At 40.4% G+C, this 24678-nt stretch overlaps 1 protein-coding gene across 1 annotated transcript in view; it reads left to right on the forward strand.

Annotated features, from left to right (window-relative positions):
* The window catches only part of RALA (RAS like proto-oncogene A), a 42412-nt gene extending 22914 nt beyond the window's left edge, over nucleotides 1–19498 (forward strand). Inside the window, exons 2-5 of the mRNA XM_050937823.1 lie at nucleotides 8788–8938; nucleotides 10566–10774; nucleotides 15344–15518; nucleotides 18575–19498. Of these exons, the coding sequence (XP_050793780.1) occupies nucleotides 8825–8938; nucleotides 10566–10774; nucleotides 15344–15518; nucleotides 18575–18697 (621 nt within the window). The 5' untranslated portion in view covers nucleotides 8788–8824 and the 3' untranslated portion in view covers nucleotides 18698–19498. The remainder of the gene's footprint in view (nucleotides 1–8787; nucleotides 8939–10565; nucleotides 10775–15343; nucleotides 15519–18574) is intronic.
* The last annotated feature ends 5180 nt before the right edge of the window (nucleotides 19499–24678 follow it).

Consider the following 24678-nt stretch of genomic DNA (forward strand, 5'->3'; position numbering starts at 1 on the left):
CCTCCCAGTTTGGTATCGTCCGCAAACTTAATAAGCGTACTTTCTATGCCAACATCTAAATCGTTGATGAAGATATTGAACAGAGCCGGTCCCAGAACAGACCCCTGCGGAACCCCACTTATTATACCTTTCAAGCAGGATTGGGAGCCATTAATAACTACTCTCTGAGTACGGTTATCCAGCCAGTTATGTACCAACCTTATAGTAGCCCCATCTAAATTGTACTTCCCTAGTTAATCTATAAGAATATCATGCGAGACCGTATCAAATGCCTTACTAAAGTCTAGGTATATCACATCCACTGCTTCTCCCTTATCCACAAGGCTCATTATCCTAGCAAAGAATGCTATCAGATTAGTTTGACACTATTTGTTCTTTACAAATCCATGCTGGCTATTCCCTATCACCTTACCACCTTCCAAGTGTTTGCAGATCATTTCTTTAATTACTTGCTCCATTATCTTCCCTGGCACAGAAGTTAAACTAACTGGTCTGTAGATTCCTGGGTTGTTTTTATTTCCCTTTTTATAGATGGGCACTATATTTGCCCTTTTCCAGTCTTCTGGAATCTCCCCCGTCTCCTATGATTTTCCCAAAGATAATAGCTAGAGGCTCAGATACCTCCTCTATTAACTCCTTGAGTATTCTAGGATGCATTTCATCAGGCCCTGGTGACTTGCAGGCATCTAACTTTTCTAAGTGATTTTTTACTTGCTCTTTTTTCAATTTTATCTTCTAAACCTACCCTCATCCTGTAAGCATTCACTATATTAGACATTCCTTCAGACTTCTCAGTGAAGACCGAAACAAAGAAGTCATTAAGCATCTCTGCCATTTCCAAGTCTCCCGTTACTGTTTCCCCCTCCTCACTGAGCAGTGGGCCTACCCTGTCCTTGGTCTTCCTCTTGCTTCTAATGTATTGATAAAAAGTCATCTTGTTTCCCTTTATTCCCATAGCTAGTTTGAGCTCATTTTGTGCCTTTGCCTTTCTAATCTTGCCTCTGCATTCCTGTGTTTGCCTATATTTGTCCTTTGTAATCTGACCTAGTTTCCATTTTTTATATGACGCCTTTTTATTTTGTAGGTCACGCAAGATCTCGTGGTTAAGCCAAGGTGGTCTTTTGCCACATTTTCTATCTTTCTTAACCATTGGAATAGCTTGCTTTTGGGCCCTTAATAGCGTCCCTTTGAAAAACTGCCAACTCTCCTCAGTTGTTTTTCCCCTCAGTCTTGATTCCCATGGGACCTTACCTATCAGCTCTCTGAGCTTACCAAAATCCACCTTCCTGAAATCCATTGTCTCTATTTTGCTGTACTCCCTTCTACCCTTCCTTAGAATTGCAAACTCTGATTTCATGATCACTTTCACCCAAGCTTCCTTCTACTTTCAAATTCTCAACAAGTTCCTCCCTATTTGTTAAAATCAAGTCTAGAACCGCTTCCCCCTAGTAGCTTTTTCAACTTTCTGAAATAAAAAGTTGTCTGCAATGCAGTCCAGGAACTTATTGGATAGTCTGTGCCCCGCGGTGGTGTTTTCCCAACATATATCTGGATAGTTGAAGTCCCCCATCACCACCAAATCTTGGGCTTTGGATGATTTTGTTAGTTGTTTTGAAAAAAGCCTCATCCACCTCTTCTGCCTGATTAGGTGGCCTGTAGTAGACTCCCAGCACGACATCACCCTTGTTTTTTTTTACCCCTTTTAGCCTAACCCAGAGACTCTCAACACTTCAATCTCCGATGTCCATCTCCACCTCAGTCCAAGTGTGTACATTTTTAATATATAAGGCAACATCTCCTCCCTTTTTCCTCTGTCTATCCTTCCTGAGCAAACTATCCCCATCCACACCAACATTCCAGTCGTGTGTATTATCCCACCAAGTTTCAGTAATGCTAACAATGTCATAGTTGTATTTATTTATTAGCACTTCCAGTTCTTCCTGCTTATTACCCATACTTCTTGCATTTGTATATAGGCATCTAAGATACTGGTTTGATCCTGCCTCCCAGCTTTGCCCTGACCCTCCTTTCTCTCTGCCATTATAGCCCATGCTCCCTCCTGTTTCCAACCCATCTCCCAGGTCTTGTTCCCCAGTTACCTGTGGGGTTTGCTCATCTGTCCCCATTGAACCTAGTTTAAAGCCCTCCTTACTAGGTTAGCCAGTCTGTGCGCAAATAAGGGCTCTGCCCTCCTCGAAAGGTGAAGGCCATCTCTGCCTAGCAGTCCTTCCTTGAATAGCATCCCGTGGTCGAGGAAGCCAAAGCCCTCCTGGCGACACCATCTTCACAGCCAGGCATTCACCTCCACGGTGCATCTGTCTCTGCCCGGGCCCCTACCTTTGACAGGAAGAATCGAAGAGAATCCCAAAGTAGCTAAGAGTTCTTAATTTGTTGGACACTTTCCCAATAAGATGGGGAGCTTATTCCAGCAGGGGAAAAATGATATCACTACCATAAATAAAGGGGTTGCAGGTGATCATGTTTCCTTGGTTTACAATCTTGAGCAAGTAGAGAAGGGAATGAGGTCCTTGTAAAGAATGGGTGTGCCTAATTTCCTATGAACATAGCCCAAAAGAGAAGACTAATCTCAGCAGGTATAGGGCATTAAGAGACCTTAGAGAAGAAATAATTGAGCAAGTCATGTGAAAAAAATCCTACCAGAAATCTTTGTAGAAACTTCATTAAACTTCACATTGTAATTGATCCCAATGGGTCAGATGCCTACATTTATAGCTAGTTCTATTTTTGTTACTTTCTGAAACTTTGTCTTACTTACTATCGTCTAATACAAGGAATTCTCTCATACAAATGAGAAGATTCTGAAACTATAGTGTGCCTCATGCTTCAAGAAAAGCTTAACGTACCCAACCTTTTCTCCTAATGGACTTGTTGAACCTAAATTGGAACATCATGTTGAGTGGGAGGACTTTCTTCTGATAAGCTGGGAGGCATTTTTGGAGCCTGTGCTTCTCAAAAATTTGTTAGTGCAAGAGTTAGGCATGCATCAAAGAGGCAAATATGCACTTCATAGTCTGTAAATTTTTCCTGTAACTAATGCATTTAAGCACTATAGGAATAGGTTCTAATAAAGCTTTAAACACAGTGTAGTCAGGCTCTTTAAATAGTCACCATCAGACCCTTGTTTCTACCCAATAATGCCGAAGAGGGACATTTCCTGAAGACTTGCAACGTATGTCAGTGGTTCTCAAACTTTTGAACTGGTGACTCCTTTCACATAGCAAGCCTCTGAGTGCACCCCCCCCCCATTAAAAACACTTTAAAATATTTAACAGCATTAAATAAAGGTAAACAAAGCATCTTGTGGCCTGCCAGGGGCTTACCCAGAACAAGCTGCAAACCAAGTTTGAGAACCCCTGGTTTAGACAATGCCCTTTTCACTGTTCTCTGAACTGTGGCCTGTCATTTTCCTGGTATTGAGGTGCATGGAACAGAATGTGGAGGTAGGAGCTGAGACTCTGTAGTGAATAAGGAGATGACAGTGAGCATTGTGACATGATTCAGTGTTGTATTTTAGTACCAGTAATGGTTGCTACACAGGATGCCTACTTCCACAAAAGGAAACTAAGTTAAGCTGATTTGAGTTCTACTGTTTCAGCCATAAATGCACCCCTTCCCAATACCACACACCACAACCATAAGTATTACTACTTTTCACCTTTCCTGCATATATGCCCTTACTAGATGGCTTGTTTCCTCCAAACACAACCAGCTACTTCAGAGACCTGCACCTTTAACATTGGGAGGAAAAATATGGTAAAGGGCTCTGTGCAGAAGGGAATGAGGGAAGGCAAATGTCCCTCAGGTAGACAATGCAGCAGACCCTACGATGTACGGCTGTGGTGATAAGTGTCTTGCCTTAATTTCTTGCTTTTGTAAGCTTATCAAGGGTGTGTCTGTGGCAACTCTAAAGGTTCAAAATGAAGCTTTTTTATCTTTAAAGAACTTACTGGGTTTTTATTAATAGAGTTAGTGGGGAAATGGACACAGTCAGCAACTGCATTATCCTCCTCGGAGGTCTATTTTCCATGAGGAGCTGCACATGAACTCTTCTGTTGTAGAATGAAATCAAGTGTAACTTATAATGATACAGCTTTGTGCGCCCAGCCCCCATCAATCAGGCTTGTGCAGTGTGTAAGCTTTCCGTTAGTGTGGGTAATAGCTAAGTGACCTGAATCCAACATTGGAAAAACTACCCATTGCACCAGATCTAGTTGGGACAGACCTCTTTACCATAGCTTATGCAGATAACACCTTTTTCTATGTCAACAAAAAGTAGGGCTGCCCAGAGAACACTTCAGCCAGAGCCCTGATTTTTATACTATTAGAAGTATAAAAATCAAACTACGTGAATTCAAAACTGTGAAACTTTATACCAGTTGGCCACCTAGTTCTAGAGGAAACACCATAAGTCCTCTGTCAAATGTGACCATAAGTATGGAGCTGCTACCAGGCACCTCCATAATTTGCTGTGGTTTCTCAGGTTTCTTCTAATATTGGTGCTTTTCAGCTTTGTCTCATGGAGTTTGTTCCAGAATGTCTTTCCGTGGAACAATGCAGACTAGACTCTTAATCTCCTGTATTTAACTCATCCCTCAGTCCTTACAGGTGTTCAGCACATGCCAGCTTAGTTAACTGTCCTGTCTTCTGGATCACTAAGACCTTAATACAAAAACTGAATACTGACCTTGGAACTCTTTCCACAGCAAAATTTGATCTATTGTAATAGTATATGACAATTAAATTCTCTGATAGGACTTAAACTTGGTATAGCAAAACTTGTATCTAATCTTGAACATCTCACCCATTTGTAGGAATGCAGTTCATTGGTACTTACCTGAAATGGGCTGCAATAACTATGCTGATGGTGTGACTCGAAGAGCACAGTGTTAATTGGTTAGCCAATCTGATTTAAGTTGGCACCTATTTCCTTGATTCAAGCAGTTGTGCTTTTTTCCTTTAAAGGGACACTATATCAAGGGTTTTGAAAATGACTTGACTACAAAAAAAAAACTTGATAGTCTTTTAATTGCAAATACTTTACAATTTATATGCAAGCAGAATAATCCTTACACAAGACTATAGAGAACAATTACAAAGTAGTATCTCAGAGTAACGTGAAATTAACAATTTCTCTTACTTCCAGGTATAGTACTCTTAAAGTTGTGTAGCTTTAGTAGATAAAACTTTTGGACAAATGTGAATTTCCTAGTTGATTGTCTATTTAAAGTATTGCAGATGCCTTCAAAGACACTGTAGTCTAACAGTCAATCAGAATTTCCTGGGTATTGGTGTTGATTTATGGCCTGCAGAAACATGAGCATGTCAGTAGCTCCATTGAATTCAGCTGAACTACTCGGTGTCTGTAGGAAAGATTTTTCTTAGATACAGATTAGCGTGAAATGTCCAGTCCTATTTGCTCTAAGACCATGTCTACCCATACAGCACTGCAGCAGCGCAGCTGCACCCTGTCTGAAGACTCTCTCTGCCTATGGGAAAGAGCTCTCCCATCGGCATAAAAACCCACTTCCGCAAATGGCAGAAGCTATGTCGATTGGAGAAATTCTTCCGCTAATGTGGCACTGTGCACACCAACGCTTATGTTGGTGTAACTGTTGCTTAGGGGAGTGGCTTATTCACAGCCCTGAGTGACAAAGCTTATGCTGTCATAAGCTACAACTACACTACAGCGCAAGTGTCTTCATACTTTTGTCAGGCTTTAAATGTATACATGTCTTCATCCTAAATTGACTCTAAACAGAAATCTTGTCACTCTATAGCTGAGGGATATTACAACAAAATTTCTAAGTCTTAAATAGTGAAGTGTTATGTCTGTGTAAATCTTCTAAGTGGGAAGGGTAACTAATGCCTTACTTGTGTAGATAAGCTGAATACATTTGCTATATCTCTGTCACTCTGCCTCACGTCTATAATTAGTACAGCAGCTTGCTCAGACTTCCTTCACTTAGATAACCTTTATGGGTGAAACAATTTAAGCCACTTAATTTTCAATTGCATTTTCAGAATTCTTTGACAACATAATGTGTTACTGATGTGATCCAGAGGATCTCAGGTTTTTTTAGACAGCCTGGGAATGAAGCTTCAGTTGACATTTTCCATATTACATTTTTAATAACCTCTCAGTACATGGGCTCAAACTAAAGTGTTCATATGCACTTATGAAAATTACTTTATATCTTAGCAGTTAAACTAATGAAATGTACTAATCTGCAAACAAAATGGCAACTCTACACTGAAACTTAATTGTAGTGTTATGAAGTCTTCATAATCTGTTCAGTACACATTCATAATATAGTACATGACAATACTGCATAAAAACAAACTATTTTGTCACATGAGTAAGTTCATTGTCATTGTTTACCTTTGCTAGTTAGCAAAACTTTCTTTCATGTTTTGCTAAGTTCCTAGTTACTGTGAACTTGTAAAGCTCTAATGTGCTAGATCCTCTCCCTTCCCCTGAAATGTAGCAGTCATTAATGCACTGTCTGAAGATGAGTTTGAGACTTGGTATTTTAATCCAAGGAGCAAAGGAGAGTGAAGGGATCAAAACACTAATATTTAGAAGGATGGGAATACTTCACTTCTAAAACAAGAGGGGGTCTACTATATAGGAGTGCATTGGCTGACTCTAAAGGGAACAGTTCAGTCTGCCAGGATGGTACTCGCCTAAACCCTCAGGAAGGGACTGAACTAAAAGAGCACAAAGATCTACTGGAGTTTGAGACCCCTTGCTGGCTTCCTATAATACAGGAGTCAGCAACCTTTCAGAAGTGGTGTGCCGAGTCTTCATTTATTCATTCTAATTAAGGTTTCACATGCTGATAATACATTTTAATGTTTTTAGGTCTCTTTCTATGTCTATAATATATAACTAAACTATTGTATGTAAAGTAAAGGTTTTTAAAATGTTTAAGAAACTTCATTTAAAATTAAATTAAAATGCAGAGCCCCCAGGACCAGTGCCCAGGATGCAGGCAGTGTGAGTGCCACTGAAAATCATCTCACATGCTGCCTTCGGCACGCGTGCCATAGGTTGCCTACCCCTGCTAGAATACACGAGTTTCCTTGCTGTACACAGTTGGGTCCTAATCCTGCAACTGTTTGCATGGGCAGAATCCATTGAAGTCAGTGAGTTGCAGGGGGTCTACATGCATGTAACAAGATGTGGAATTGAGGCACGAATTGCAAATGCTAAGTACTTGGATGCATGGTAGTAGCATTTTGCATCATAAGAGTGCAGGTTGATTTGGTTCTAAACCAAAATATACTTCTAGCTCTTCCACCTTTTTTGCCACAACTATGCCATTTGATTGTAAGGGGGTGTCATAAACAGATAGCTAAGGGTTAATGTCTCTTACACCTGGAAAGAAGTAATCTGAAACACCTGACCAGAGGACCAATCAGGAAACAAGACTTTTTCAAATCTGGGTGGAGGGTTTTTTGTGTGAGTCCTTCGTTCTTGGTCTTCTGCCTGTACTCTCTCGGCTATGAGGAGTGAATGTTTCTATTTCCTGCTTTCTAATCTTCTGTTTCCAAGTTGTGAGTACAAAGATGGTTTGTTGTTTTGTATTTACATGTCTATAGTTGCTGGAGTGCTTTGAATTGTATTCTTTTTGAATAAGGCTGTTTATTCAATATTCTTTTAAGCAATTGACCCTGTATTTGTCACCTTAATACAGAGACCATTTTTATGTATTTTTCTTTCTTTTATAAAGCTTTCTTTTAAGACCTGTTGGAGTTTTTCTTTAGTGGGGGACTCCAGGGAATTGAGTCTGTGCTCACCAGGGAATTGGTGGGAGGAAGAAGTCAGGGGGAAATCTGTGTGTGTTAGATTTACTAGCCTGACTTTGCATTCCCTCTGGGTGAAGAGGGAAGTGCTTGTGTTTCCAGGACTGGAAATAGAGAGGGTGGACTCCCTCTGTTTAGATTCACGGAGTTTGCTTCTGTGTATCTCTCCAGGAACACCTGGAGGGGGGAAGGGAAAAGGTTTATTTCCCTTTGTTGTGAGACTCAAGGGATTTGGGTCTTGGGGTCCCCAGGGAAGGTTTTTGGGGGGACCAGAGTGCCCCAAAACACTCTAATTTTTTGGGTGGTGGCAGCTTTACCAGGTCCAAGCTGGTAACTAAGCTTGGAGGTTTTCATGCTAACCCCCATATTTTGGACGCTAAGGTCCAAATCTGGGACTAGGTTTATGATAGGGGGTAAGTTGTATTCAGATCTGGGTTTTTCGTTTTCCATTCAAAGACTACACTAACTGCACTCAATTTACTAGGAGTCTATTTTGAGTACTTATTATTGAACTTGTAAATTCCCACAAACCTCTCACTTCCTTCCTTTGATGGAGTACAGCTTGTTTTCTTGTGTGATATTGACTTATGTTTTTGTCAGAGATCTTGTTTAAAAGTGTTTCTAGTTTTACAAACATACAAATGACTCTTGCTGTACTCCACAAGCAGGTGACATATTTTAATATCTAACTCTTGGCTAGTTTGCATTGCTGTTTCATGGGAGATGGCTTTCCTTGCTATTTATTGATTTACCTTTTTTAAAAAATCTCCAGCATCATTGTAGTGAAGATAGTAGGAACCAGATAGACATGCGGCGCACACCCTACCTTCACTAAAGAAAACTAAGGGTAACAACTGAAACAAGTTCCTTGAATACATATGTCCCTGAAACTTTACCGGTAATCTGTTTAAACAGTACACAAGCACTAACTAATGGAAGTACTTTATTTCCCCTTTCTAGATTCTGTTTACTTCTGTCAAATAGCTGCAATCCAAAGATGGCTGCAAATAAGCCCAAAAGTCAGAATTCTTTGGCTTTACACAAAGTAATCATGGTGGGAAGTGGTGGCGTAGGAAAATCTGCCTTAACACTGCAATTCATGTATGATGAGGTAAGAATCCAACTTCACAATAAAAATATTTTGCATCCTACTTCATTTTCAGAAGGAAATGATGATGAAATGGCTAAGTAGCTTTAAATTTATTGGTATGATCATTTAAAACTAGTTCTTGAAGAATTCCAAATAAACTAGCTTGAAGAATTGAAAGCTTTATTATATGAATTACCCATTAAGTTGAATATAAAAATGTTGGGGTGGTTGTTTGGGATTTCTTGAACACACACTTTCACTTGATTTATAATCTCAAAGGGCAATAAATCACCAATTGTTTTCAAATCCGCTGTCAATTAGCCCTCTTAGAGCTCACTGAGTAGTATTCCCTTATTTGAGCCTTGTCACTAATGTTGTTGTTCGAGCTGTATTCAAGTTTTTAAACTTCAAAAAGCTTTGGTTCTCCTATTACCAAAACTGAAGTTTTAAGTTCGTTTTGACGATTTCAGCTTTAACAGTCTCTTCATTTATGAATTCTTGATCATACTTGAGGGCATACTTTGAATGAGTAACTCTAACCTAGTTTTTGTGCTGTTGCAGAAGCTAGTGTGCTTTTCTCCCTGTCTTCAGTAATCCTTTCCAAACTCTTTGTGTAAACAACTATTGTATGTTCTAATGATATCCTTAGAACCTTGCAAATCTGCGGATATCTGTGGATGCAGATTTTGTATCTGCACAGGGTTCTAGACAAGCTTTATCAAGGAGACTTGGTTCAGAAGGGATCTGCACCCTATTGGGGGTGCTGCTCAACTTCTTTGAGAGAGATTAGTAATAGGATTCCTGTTCTCCCTTACCACTTAGCCAATCAATGGTAGTATTTTGCATTGACAAGTAGTCTTGGGGCACTTCTGTAATGTGCACCATTGGTGGCAGTGTAGGGTATTGCATAGCTATACTCCACAGTGAAAAGCTAGCTGCATCCACAGTGCAGTGTGTAGCTACACGTGTTGGGGAAAGGCTTGGGAGGCAGGGGGACACTACACTACTAAAAATAGCGCTGTAGATAGGGGCAGCGCTGCTTGAGCATATAGAAAGCCACGTAGGGTACATACCCCAAGGATTCAGGCATGTGTTTATTGCCTAAGCAGTGCCTCATGGTCTATGTTGCTTTTTATGTTCATGCTAAAGGGAAGTGCAGTGTATGTATTCTAAATGCCACCATAAGGAGTGTACAGTGTAGACATACCCTTAAGTGACTTGAGTACTTGTAAGAAATAAACCAATATTCCAACTCTGGTCAAAATCAGCTTGACATTCTGATATTACCCAAGACAAAAGTATGCTGCTGATTCTCTAGAAAACTATAGAAACTGAGACAAGAGGTCCTAAATTGTGTGAATTTTGTTTTTGGGTAATAGCAGGAAGTGAAAACCTCTAGTGACCATACAGCTCACAAGAGCATCTTATTTTGCTGGCATAAGATGGGCTTGACTTAATTTTGTCAAGTCTTGATGTGACTGTAATATAGATACTCTTCTGGCCTGAATAAATGAGCTATGTAGTTTTTACTGACCCAGAAAAATATTTCATCATGTATTTACATTAAAAATCCAGATGGAGCTGGTGTAGTTTCAACACTTATTTGGGAGTATTAATATAGTTTTATCCTATACTGTTCTGTTTTCAGTTTGTGGAAGACTATGAACCCACCAAAGCAGACAGCTACAGAAAAAAGGTAGTTCTGGATGGGGAAGAGGTCCAAATAGACATATTGGATACAGCAGGCCAGGAGGACTATGCTGCAATTAGAGATAACTATTTCCGAAGTGGAGAGGGATTTCTGTGCGTCTTCTCTATCACAGAGCTGGAATCTTTTGCAGCTACAGCAGACTTCAGGTAAACTGAGGAAATTACACATTTAAATATATTTTCGTGAGTTCATAAAATAAGGTCTTGATCACCTGTCAGATTCCTCTTACACAATAACTTTTATTGTAATCTTTCGCTGTTTCATAGCTATGAAAGTTTGAATAGACTGCACCCTTGTGTATTGTCTTGACATCTCAAAACTTACAGCAGCCATATGTTTTTTTTCCTATGCTGATCAGGTATTTTTGGCACGTCTTTAAGATGCTATGAAACAAAGCTTTAGTACTGCTGTCGGAGCAGGTACTTGTCAGGGTTCAAAAAAGCTGCCTTCCTATGTAATTCAGTGGCTTTTTGGCACTTAAACTGACTTGTAAACAGATGCACTACTATCCAAACTGATGGGCCTGAGCATAGTTACTGATAGCAGTAAGCACCAGACTGTCTTGTAGGCTGCACAGCTGCTGTGCAGTTTGGATCCCAAACTTCATTTGTCCCAGGGCTGTTAGTTTTACTCTCTGCTGCTTGTACCCATTGTTCTATACCATACTCCTTTTTTGGTTCTCTTCTCTGTTTAACCTGTCAAGTACCAACAGGAGCAAACAGAGGCCAGTGACTGCACATCTGGCTGCTATGTGCTAGAATAAATGTAGTACAAAAGGTCACATATTCAGTTTTCAAACAGAAACTAAGTATCCTGGGGAGCAGCATGTGTCAGGATTTATCCTCCAAATTCCTGAGCTCTGGCTAACAAGCTTTCCATACTCTGAGTTGGTATTATTGGCTCTAACAATAGTTACTGTTGGCAACATTACACAGCACTTCACAACCACCTCATGAGGGTGGTTATTGATGTTCATCCAACCATGGACAGCAATAGAAGCAATATTCTAAGGATAATGAGATTACTTAATAGTAAAAGCATTGAGTTGAAGGTACTGAAGTACAGTTGATGCAATCTTGTTTAATCCTGTGAGCCCCACCATTTGGAGCTGCCGGGGATCAACAGTTGAGTTAAACATTTGCCTTCTGTATTTGGAAATGAATTGCCATCAAAAACCACTAAGTAGACATTCCATTTTAACCAGCGTCCTCAAAATAAACAAAACAAACTTCCCCCAGGCAATGTAGCAAGGCCAGGCCAAGAAAAGGGGTAAATAGCTCTTCATAGATATTTTGTCTTCTCTTGGAAGAGTGTCAAAATTCCAGGGGCAACTAATGTAAGTTTCCTGGGGCGACAGCCCACAAGGTTCCAAACTGGTAATAGGGCAGAAGAAATGCAAGGCACAAGCAGTCAATCTTTTGATGCATCCTCTTCAAGTGAGGGGAAATGATCTGACTAGGAATCTGTGGGTTGAGGATGAAACTAATGGATGGTATGATACTATTGCTAAAACACTAATTAAGATGCTAAATATTAAAATTCTACCCTAAAGTCAAGAAAATACCTTCCTCTTCAGTTGTGCATATCACCATCCATTCAGTCTGAAAGGAAGTGAATAAACCATATGAAGAATGTCCAGGCCAAAGCAATTTTAAAGAGCAAGAAGCTTTCTTTAGTTCAGAATATGGCAGATTCCATTACAACTTCAAGGCAGTTGCAGCAACATATTACAATAAAGTTTCCCTGTCAGAAGGGATTCAGCCCCTCCCTCCCTCCCTCCCCCCAAAAAGACCATGCAGACAGAAAATCTGAGTCTTGTAATTTATGCAAATAGCACTAGGCTTCAGCAGTAGCTGCAGAAACAAGTTCTTTACTACATGCTCTAGAATAGTGGTTCTCAAACTTTTTTTTTTCGCAAACCACTTGAAAATTGCTGAGGGTCTCGGCAGACCGCTTAATGATCTTTCCAAATACTGTTTGCACTGTTAGCGAACTACTATAAAACACTTTGGATAAAAGCGCTATACAATAAAACTTAATCTTTTTTTTTTGTTCTACAAATTAAAAAGCACACAACTCCTCCTTTTTTAATACTAGCAGTCTTACCTTTCTAATGCTATGGATGTGCCCTCTCTCTATCTCTTCCCCCCCACTCCTCCTGCTGTGGCAGCCCCCAAACTGGGGCTGGGAAAAGTTGACTTTCTCAGGCTGCTGCAGCCCTGCACATTCCAAATTCCCCCATCCCCTTTTCTTACCCCACTATCCCTTCCCACCTGCCCCCATTACACCTAAGGCCACCAACTCACCTTACACCTCTCTCTTCTCTGGGGTCCACGCACCTAATTAGTGGAGACAAGCCTGTGCAGTTCCACTAATTAGGTGAGTGGCCCTTCATTCTCTCATGTGCAGCCATCCATGCATGCACCTTAGAGGGAACTATTCACAAACTACCTGAATGGAGCTCGTGGACCACTGGTAGTCTGCAGACCATAGTTTGGGAACCTCTGCTCTAGAACTACTTCAGCTTGGTCTAATGAAACAAGAACCTGTTGCATCCCTATTTAGAGTAAGAGTTCCTTCCTTAATTAATCTGACACTAAATATATCTAAATTTTCTAGAACCCAGCCACAAATCTGGATAAGGAAACTCATTTTGTTGAAATTTTATTTTAGAAGTGTTGTAGAAGCAAAATCAATACAAATATATGCCTTATTGACCATATGAACTGTATATTAATTTTAAAAATGCTCTCAGGCATGCAGCACAGTAGGAAATCCCAAGTATGGGTGATGGGTTACATTATTATTGTAGTAGTGAAATAACTTAAGCATTAGTAATTTATAGGTGCTCAGTTAAACTGGCAAGTCAAAGAGGTTTTTGACCTTTAAAACATTTTAATGTTGTGAAAAGTGTCTGAAGTGCTCAAGGGAGTAGCAGAACTGGATTGCCGATGTGTGTTAGGCACTATACCAATCATAGACTGGAAGCTGAGCCAGAGACCATTTAAGACAAGAGAGATTAGGAATGGGGTAACAGTAACACAGTAAGTGCCTACTAGACCAGTCTTCATGGGTCAAAACAAAATTGGTACTGGAAATCAGAATATATTAAGGAAAACTTTTTTTAAAGGTGGCCTGGAATGGAAGAGGGGATATGGGTGTGTCCTTTCTTGATGCTTTTGACAAATAAGGGAGGCATGAATGGTTTTAAACTACTTATTAAATTAAAATGTCAGATCTTGTCTGCTGTGCAAAATTGACTAGAAATAGTGAAATGACACACACTGAGCTATATAGAGGAAGAAATTTAGTCATCAAAACAGTGTTAGTGCAACATTTACTTAACATGACTAGCTTCAGACAAAGAATGTTTGTTAAAGATTGAAAAACACTACCCTTTCAGCTAAAGTGAATTTGCAATATATATGCTGAAACACTCAGCAGAAACAGAGACCAACCCTTGAAGATATTTGTGATATTTAGTTTGGGCATGGAGGGGAGGGGTTGCAGGGTAGAAAACTTAATCCTTTTCAGCTCTTCTGTAAGACAAAGAATAGTCTATTGGAAGAAATCTCTAGAGCAGGTTTCACAGTTTAGTATTAATGCTAAAAGAACACTACCATGCCATGTTTGGGAGCTGTCTACATCTGAGCTCCTGGGCATTCCTGATCAATCTGAAGGAATGATAGTGAGCAGAACACCAAAGAAGGACATTGTGACAGGAAGTCTGGAAACTTGATTGCTTTTTCTATAAAACTGTGGTTGGTCAGGGCACTTTTTTCCCAGATTCCCTTTTGCAGAAGCTGTATACACTTGTGCTATACATGTGGGCTTTTTAGTGGTTGCTAGCAGGTTCTCTTCTGCTTTTTCTTCACGCAACTGAGTGGAATCTGTTGTAGCAACTGGTATGCCTTAGTTATTAAAGGGAATATCCAATTTATCTAACATGCATAATACGTCCGTGCTTTGAGATGCAATTGAATTTCACACTTTTTTTTTAAACTCCTGTTTGTATGTCTTCATCTAGAAACTTATTGTTTAGAACTATCTGCTTTCAGAGAGGATTTGAGCAGGATGTTGGCATGGTCTGAGTTTCTTGTAGGTTAACTCTTGAAACCAGCTCAAGTACACGATGACATTACTAGCAGGCAGGGTGCAGAACTGATTGAAGGATCTTTGTTCAGAGTGATCAGTGGCTCTGAACTGGGAAGGCATATCTAATGAGGTCCTGTGGGGGTTTGTCCTGGGTCAGATCCTATTAAATATTTTATTAATGATTTGGCCAATGGAATGGAGAGCACTTGTGGATGACACCAAGCTGGGAGGGATTGCAAGCACTTTGGAGAACAGGATTAGAATTCAAAACCATCTTGACAAATTGAAGATCTGGTCTGTAATCAACAAGATAAAAATTCAGTAAGAATAAGTATCAAGTACTACACTTGGAAGGAAAAATCAAATGCCCAACTACCCAAATGGGGAATAACTGGCTATGTGGTTAGTACTGCTGAAAAGATTATAGTGGATCATAGTTCAAGTGAACAATGATGCAGTTGCATACTGCACACCCTCTAAACTTTCTAAAAAGTAAATGGGCATTTACTGTAACAAGGTAAAAATAAAAATACTACCTTTTTGTGAACTTTTCTGGGAATAATACCTCTGTAGATTTTAATGTTCTTCCTTTCCTCCTCCTCCTCCTCCTCCTCCTCCAGGGAGCAGATTTTAAGAGTAAAAGAAGATGAAAACGTTCCCTTTCTGCTAGTTGGTAATAAATCAGATTTGGAAGACAAAAGGCAAGTTTCTGTAGAGGAAGCAAAGAACAGAGCTGATCAGTGGAACGTTAACTATGTGGAAACTTCTGCTAAAACGCGAGCTAATGTTGACAAGGTAATGACCTTTAAGTACAAAATATTAAAAACCAAGGTTCTGTAAAAGCCCTGAATCTTTCATGGATACTGCTTTCCATATCTACTTTCACGTGTCATGAAAAGCTAAATTTAATTCTTGTGAATAATCCTGGACTAGCTGCTGTAGAGAACTGTATCTCCTTTAACCACTGAACAGGTACAGCAATGATAGTGGAACTATAAACTTCCCTGCATTGCCCCTTCAGTGTGCTTCAACCATGTTCTAAAGGGGCATCCTCAAGTGTGGATAGCTGAGTTTCCATGCACTCTTTCTTTCTCAACAGTTTGGAACTAAACAGACCACCAGTTCAGCCATTGGATGGTGACAGTTTAACAAACTTGTCTAGATTTTGAAGGGGTAGTTCAGAAGGTGACAGTTTGATTCTCATTACCAGTTCCTTGAGACAGCCTATCTTGGCCTAGACATTTTTTTGTTTTTCAGTACTTTTCTAAATATTTTTGAATGTGACCAGGAGACTGGTAGCCTCTAGGAAGGAAAGAATGCTGGCATGCTGTTCGTTGACATTTTGAATGGCTTTATAGGGGAAGGATTCTGATCTCCTCAGTCAGAGGATATCTGGGCATGGGCAAGAGAGAGGATGAATGTTTCATAGCTTAGAATGTACTGAGAGCTGCAGCATGAGGGTCAAAGGACACAGAAGCAGCCTTGTTCAGAAATGGGCAAGAAAAGACATGTATAGTCACCATCTTATTTTGAGGCACAAGCAATGAGATGGGGGACAATGCTTGAATCTGGTCTCCAAAAGTAAGACTGGTTAAATTTCATGTTCAGAATTAAAAGGTCTTGCACTCTAAATTTCAGTAATTGTTTTGAAATGCGCAGTATCTGGTTGCTAACAGTATTTTGCCTCGTGGAAAGCAAATGTATTAAGAGACAAGGGGATTAAGTAGCATAGATTAATGTGCTAACCTCTCCTTTCTGGTGACCTACATACAAATCTGATCACGCTGTTGAAAAATCCCCAGTGGAAATCGTCATATGTAAGATGTCAGAAGTCAGGTCACCAGTTGCAACTTGATGGCCTAACACGGAAGGTGGACTGTTTTGGAATAATCATCTACCATCAATTTGTTTTTGTTTTTCTTTAACTCCTAACTAGAGCAACTGGTTATGCAACAGTTTTTCAAATGGTAATTTTAGCGTCTTTGGGTCAGTGGCTAGGTGCAGTTCCCTTACATGCAGCAAAACACAATCCGGTCAAACTTCGGTAGATCAGAAATTGGTATGTACTAGTTCTTGGTGCATGGAATTGCAGCTGGTATCAATCTATATAACCTTACAAAATTGCCAGTTCAGGCACAATCTACCTGTGCATCTTTTTAATGACACACAACAAATTCTACTTTAATGCTCCAGCTCTCTCAAGTTCAACACATGACCTGCCATAAAGGGAATTATATCTCCAGCTCTAACCACTTAAACAATGGCCATTACAAGTTTGAAGTTTTTCAGACCTAGTGGTGAAATGGCAACCAGCTCACAAAAAGTAGAGTAAACTACAGATCCCTGGCAGTGGACAAATCAAAGGAATAGCTTGGTATGTGACACAAGGGTCTCCAGTCATCCAGAGTCTGAGTGCTGCGGTCCACAATAGAGATGTGCTGGCAAAGCTATACAACATGCCAGGAAGGCTCTTTGCTCTTAAGTGCATTTGCAGAAGTAGGTTAAATAGGCAGCTAAATACTGTATCATTTACTTAAGCAAGTGGACGATTGTCACTCTCATAGCACAGATTTAGATACATGGGTAACTCAAGTCATAGTTAGAAGTAAAGGCCATTTTATCTTAATGAAAATTTCATAGTGTATATAGCTGTGCTGATTTTTGTCAAGGAAACCTAGATATTCTTTCCTCAAACACGTTAGGTGTAATACAGGTAACAGTCTTGCTCATTAAGTTTTAATCATCACTAATTTCTTAAATGTAATTCTATGTAGAACATAGCTATGGAACAAGAGTACTGTAGTGGGATATACAGAACTATGGTTTTCTAGCACACTCTGCTCTAGTTGCGCATAGAGAACTTGTTGCCAAAAGGAAAAACTGCATAGAATTGGGCAGTTTGTTGCTCTCATGTCTAAAGTCCATTTGCAAAAGTGAGAATAACATTGTAGTAGCACCTGGAAACTGACCAGTTCAGTGACCCTGTGTGCTTTGTGGTGGTGGTCATTTCACGGAGTCTTCTAGAAGCAGAGTCTTATCAAAGCCTGAATTGACAATGGGCTCTTGAAGAAGAACTGCGTTCTGAGCTGAATGTGTAGAGGTCTCAAATTTCTCCAACGTGCAATTCCATTTGCCTTCCAAAAGACTTGCTTTTGAGCTGTAACTTAAGGGTGATTTCTTTTAAAGACTGTTTACTTGAGGCTTGATAACCATCAGTTTGCATTGGATAATTAAGTTGTTTCTAGACTGGTGGTTTCTTATGAACTCTAATCTCAGGAGACCATACTGGATCCTCCATAATATGGGTATATCCAATCCTCAATAGAACTAATTGCATTTTTAGACTAAAATATGGATGACCCCAGAAAACAGATACTAAATGTTTTGTTGTAAGTATCTAATATGACACTTTGCAAATTAGATGTTAACTTCTGCCTGTCTTCACCATCTGTGTGGTATTGTAATGTGAAATGCAAAGGATTTTTTTCTTCCATCTGATTAGTATGAAATGGAAATCTCATGCATGGGGGCACGGTATGTCAGAGTTGTGCTTCCGGCTGGAAGTTCAGCTCTTAGGGAGCTCATGCAGCTCAGTCATGATAGAGGGTAGGTAGCTTCACTCCCTCATCAAAAAAAAAAAACCCTGCGTATCCTTTTGAAGACTAGAAAGAAGGATAATTCTGCAGGATTTGCTTAGGGCTGACTTATCCCTTTTACCTAGACGTACTGTATTTAGCGACTCTGATCCAAACACATGATCTCAAGTAGATCATATTTACATAAAGTTACAACATGAAGGCATGTTAATTTAGATAAGTGCATTGACATGTAAACTTTGATTTTCTTTTTAGGTATTTTTTGATTTAATGAGAGAAATTAGAGCCAGAAAGATGGAAGACAGCAAAGAGAAGAATGGAAAGAAGAAAAGGAAAAGCCTAGCTAAGAGGATCAGAGAAAGATGTTGCATTTTATAATCAAAGGCCCAACTCCTTTCCTTCCTTGACCATGCTAATAACCATAATTTATAAGCATGCCATCAAAGGCTTAAATGACTGAAATTTAACATTTTGGAAATGGTAATGTATTACTAAAAGCATGAATTGGAACTGCACAGTTACATTCACTGAAAAAATTTAATGTGGCCTCAAGAGAAGCAAAGTTCAACCCATTTCATAATTGCCTACCTTCACTGTTCTTCTGAATGTAGTATTTCATAGGCGGTCTTTCTTTAACAGTAAACAGAAGGAAGAATTACTTTATGTGGTTTCTTGTAAAGCATAAATTTTGTATCACTAAATCTTCAACTTTGTCTTGTCTTCTACTGCCTTGCAAATTACAATTGTGAACATACCAAACTGGTATACAGCTGTTTTGCCATTATGAGTTATGCAAATTATAGAAGAGATGATGATTCAGGCAGTGTATCTGCATACAGTTATATTGAGTCATTCCTATGTGGGTCTGCATTATCTGATTAATTTAAAGTGGTGTAAATTTTTAAATGGAAACATTTGAATATGCCTTAATTTTAAAAACTTAGAAATAGCAGATTACGTAGTTAAGGCTGTATTTTCATCTTGATGCATCGAGACTGATGCATCCCTATGCATCAGTGTAGGAGAATATCCTTTAGTGTGGAGTGAAGTTGTGAACAGTCTTGGTAACTAGCTGTCTGCTAGCAGTGTCTGATCTTAATGTGTGCCATACTCGGGATATTTTGAATAGCCCAGAGCATATTGTCACCTGTAATTTAGTAAACAATATGGTAGTTTAAAGGCGTTGGAATTTACATGTACGGTTGAGGTTACAAGGCTGTATGGCAGTTAAGCCTGAAATGGGCACTTACCACTTAACATGCTGGCACTTTGGAACTACCGTTTTGCAAGTAGTCTAATGTCTGTAGGTGTTGGGATTTTTTAACTCCCTGAGTTGGGCAGAGTGGAGCTCATTCAGTAGAGCTAATGTGTTTTTGCATTAGGGTGTCTGGGAAATTCTGGTGTCATCAGTAACTTCTTCCTTTGTCCTCATGATACTAAGCTATGGGACCATGATGTGGTGGTTTGGAAGCTACTTGAAAATTTTTTGTATTGTTTAGTCTAGTTTGTGCTCATAATGGTGAGCATTGTAGCAACTCTTCCTAGTTAATGTTATCAAATATGCTTTGCAGTACAGAAACACTTACTATCTGCATCCAAATTCTCCTCCAAATAAAATGTATTGCCTCAGCTGCTTCAGAAAACAAATACTAGTACAATGTTCAGTATCTTCTTGCTAAAAATAAGCCAGGATTTGAGGCTTTTGGACTCTCTTGAGTAGGAAGGGGAAGATTGATTCCATAAACTACTATTTTATACACATGTAAACCAATAACTGACAGTCCAAAATGCATTCAAGCAAACTAAGTAACGTGTACTTTACATGCTAACAAATGATACTGTAAAGACTCAACTCTTCAAAAATTACACTTGTCCTGTTAAATATTTATCCATAAGGAATTTTGTGCATACTTAGTAGACTTCCATGTGCAAAATTAAAGTGACTCATGTAACTATAGCCAAGTAGGCCAGTCTTCATCTTTACTGTGTACTCATTTTCAGTGTATTTAACCAGGGAGTCTAACCACTAATGCTGACTTTGCTTTGAGAACTGTGTACTGGGAACTGAGGTGTAATGAAGCTAATGGACAGAAGAAATGTCACTTGTCTTAGGCTGATGCCTTACCCAATTCTTTTTATTTGCTATTTGAGCCATTGAAAGACAAATAAACTTCCATTTTTTAAGTACTTGTGCAATGTTAATTGATGTAAAAAACCTAAGTTGTGTTCTAATATGGCCACTGACACCATCAGTCATGGAGTCATAAAACCGAGTATCCTAGATGTTTTTTCTACCATTTGTAAACCAAACTGAATTCTACCCTAACTCTACATTAGTTAGAGAACAGACCTGAATAATAGGTGCTGCATTTTGTGTAATACCAGTTTACCCCTTCTGGTGTCAACAAAGGAATGCCAAGTAGCAAGAGACTGTAAAGTTGCTCTAAAGTAACACTATACAAATAATACTAAGAAAACAGGACGTTCTTCTACACTAGAGATCTAGGTAGGCCATGTATGTTGGAATTGTAACAATATTTCATAATTGTGGGGGAAAGCTTCCTGAAGTTTAATTCTTTGCTCTCATAAAATCGAGAGTGTAGACTTATGGCGAAGGCACAGGAGGATCTGGGTCATTTTCCTGGCTTTGCCACAGACAGTCTTCAAGTTGCTTAACCTCTGTGCCTGTTCCAAGTGTGTAACTGAAGATTTTTCATGAAGTATTGTGAGCTTGTCTGCTGGAAGACCAGACAGAAGTGCAAAGGGCTATAAAGTCAATTGTCCACTGGCTTTTAAACATCTAAGGTCCCTTCATTTCGTTCCTATTCAGTACTCCATTGTGGCTAGTATGTAATCCTCTATCTACTGTCTTAAGCAATCCTATATTCTAATAACTCTGGCTTAATACTAATCATGCATTCTAATCTTTCTCAGAGTTAAGCTTCAATACTTTCATGCTAACACACTGCTAGTCCTCATGCCATCTATTGTTAGAGAACATCTGCCCCATGCACAGGAATATACTACAGCTTGTGATAACTGACGAGGCTTGAAAGTATTTAACTTCAGTGCTTTTAACAATCACTGCCCACTATTCTACAATACTTACGGATGGTGTGAGGCAGAGCCCACTAAGTAGACAAATCTTGTCAATGGGCATAACTAAAATAGACTTCCATCACTTCCTAAGACAACTTTAGATAAGTTTCTTGTAAGAAGCACTTTCCCCTCAAAAGCCAAATGTCCTGGAATCTTTTTGGGACACCAGTTCCACAATGACTCCCCCTATGTTGAAAGCTGTGATTAAAGAATAACCCACATTAAGGGCTGTGTTCAAAAACAAAGCAGCAAATACACAACCTGTACAGCTGTATTGTTATACGTTCCACTATAGCAATCTTAGTGGAAAACTTGCTTTAAGAAGTCTCAAATTTAATAAGACAGTTAAAGACCCATCAAACTCTGAACTTTTAGTCCCTCTTTGCTGGCTAATCTCAGATACCAGTGTGATTGGCTAGCAAATTATGTAGGTATTTGATTCTCAATGGGAGGGGAGGAAAACTTTCTCATTGCTAGTCTGACCAATATTACTGGAAACACAGGGAGCTTGAAGACTCAAACTTCTTGGAAAGACTGAAGTGTTACATCAGGAGCACCAGTGAGGTAGCTACTTATAGCTTGAACTTTCTCCTCCATATGATCCACTCTATTTAAATCATCTTTTCTCCATACAAAACATGAGCTGCAGCATTATGCATATTTTTTTTAAAAAGCGCTTTACTTTGTCCACAGCCCCTGGAGTCTCTGGGCAGCTATCAAAACTGAGGCAAGAAATCAGATTTTAGTGACCACTTAAAATTCAGAAAGTAAATTCCTTAACCCAGTTTGGGGGAGGGAGGCAGAGGGAAAATCACAACAGGGAAATTATCTTGTGGAAAAACATTTATTTGTAATTTTCAGTTCCCTCTGGAGGATTGATGCCCCTGCAAACCAACTTCTGGGATACACTAAGCTGGAGTGCTAGAGAATAGCAACCAGATTTAGACTGACACAGATCTTGTCAGGTTCCAATCAGTTTGAATGCCCTGACACCCCAACAATTCCTCCCTCCCCCCCCAACAGAATTGATTTAACAATCTAGTCAGAACTCTACAGTATCAAACTAAACATAGGTTTGGGGTGTTTTTGCTTATAGGCAAATCGGATAGCCATGTGCAAAAATCATGCACTTGTATTCAGATAGTTAACACAGCGCTGAACTGGTTAAGTTGTTTTGCTATTCCTGCGATAGGTTAGTTATAGCTTTTTTCCAGAATTGACTTATGAAGCAACTTCCTGAAGTTTTCAAAACTCACCTTCCTACTCAAGCATTTTTATGGGAGGTCTGCATTCATGGCTCATGCTGAACAGAGGAACCACAGTGGCTAACCTTGAGGACAAGCTAATCTTTGGCCTCTGAAATTTTCTCAATTGTAAGTACTAGGACTGGTGAGCACTTCCAGTTAACTTTTTTGTAAAAATGCTGTTTCACGAAAGTTTGTTTCATGGCAATATACCTGTTTAACTTTTTTGTTGGGAAGGTTTGAAGTCCAGGGGGAATCTCACTTAGGGCTTGGCTACACTGGAGAGTTGCAGCGCTGGTAGTGGCTTTACGGTGCTGCAACTCACCATCCACACTTGCAAGTCATGTACAGCGCTGTATCTCCCTGGCTACAGCGCTGGTTGTACTCCACCTCGGCCTGGGGAATAACGACTATAGCGCTGCTGATGCAGCGCTGCTCCGCCAGTGTGGCCACCAAAAGCGCTGTTGTTGGCTTCCAGAGGTATTTGGCGGTATCCCAGAATGCCTGTTCAGCCACTCTGCTCAGCAGTTGAAACTCTACTGCCCTGGCCTTAGGTGACCTACCCTTTAAATGCCCTGGGAATTTTAAAAATCCCCTTCCTGTTTGCTCAGCCAGGTTTGGAGTGCAATCAGTGAACCTTTCCAGGTGACCATGGCTCCATGTGGCAAATGAGCCCCAGCATGGAGCAATGGCAAGTTGCTGGACCTCATCAGTGTTTCGGGGGAGGAAACTGTGCAGTCCCAGCTGCGCTCCAGCTGTAGGAATTACAATACCTATGGGCAGATATCATGGGCCACGCTGAAAAGGGGCCATGACCAGGACGTGCTGCAGTTCAGGGTTAAAGTAAAGGAGCTGCGGAGTGCCTATTGCAAAGCCTGCGAGGGAAACAGCTGCTCTGGTGCTGCCCGCATGACCTGCCATTTTTACAAAGAGCTGGATGTGATACTTGGGGGTGACCCCACCAGCAATCCGAGGACCACGATGGACACTTTAGAGTGGGGGGGGGGAGGAGGAGGAGGAGGAAAGCGAGAGTGAGGGTACTGGAGTGGGGAGACACCCCAGAGTCCCAGGAGGCATGCAGCCAGGAGCTCTTTTTAAGCCAGGAGGAAGGTAGCCAGTCACAGCAGCCAGTACTTGGACAAACAGAGGAGCGGGTTTCCGGTAAGCGGCTTTTATTTTCATGATGGAAATTTTTCAGGAGAAGAGGGAGGGTTAGGGCTGCATGCATGCATGCCTAGATGCGGAATAGCGCATTGATGTGGTCTATCACATTGCGGTAATTGGTAATCTCTTCAAAAGCTTCAGCCAGAGCATGGGCAATGCGCTTGCGCAAGTTTATTGGGAGAGCCACTGTGGTCCTTGTCCCAGTCAGGCTAATGTGTCCACGCCACTGTGCCGCGAGGGGTGGGAGCACCATTGCTGCACACAGGCAAGCTGCATAGGGGCCAGGGCAGAATCCGCATTGCTGTAGAAGACCCTCCTGCGCTTCCCATGTGACCTGCAGCAGCAAGATCTTCCAGGATCAACTCTTGTGGAAAATGTTGGGGTAGTGTTCAGTGTAGGTGCCCCCGGCAGCTGTTTGCTTTCCCCAACGTAGAGAAACCCTGAGGACAGTAGAGCCCTGAAGCAATCAGTCCCCCTTGCCATTTCGGGGCTCCCATGGTGTGCACTCTTTGGGATGGGAAAATTATGCTATTGTGAAGACTGTTACACTCCTTGACTGCATGGGAATAACTGTCTGGTATAAACAATGCTGCCTCTGTTAAGTGTTGCCTTTTTTGCCTTTACAGAAGCAACCTTGAGATCTCGGCTGCCCATATTATCAATGTCTCAAAGACTACAAAACTCCGGAAGAAGCTGTGAAAAAGCAAAGACATGCTGCAAGAAGTTATGCAGCACTCTGTCACAGAGAATCAGAGTGCAGGACTGGAGGGAAAGGGAAAGCAAGATCCACCAGAAGAAGGCAGCAGACAGGAAGAAAAGCACAAAGCAGCTAAGCATCCTGGCACGCCAAGC

Source organism: Gopherus flavomarginatus, chromosome 2 (assembly GCF_025201925.1).
Source record: "Gopherus flavomarginatus isolate rGopFla2 chromosome 2, rGopFla2.mat.asm, whole genome shotgun sequence".
Lineage (NCBI taxonomy): Eukaryota > Metazoa > Chordata > Testudines > Testudinidae > Gopherus > Gopherus flavomarginatus.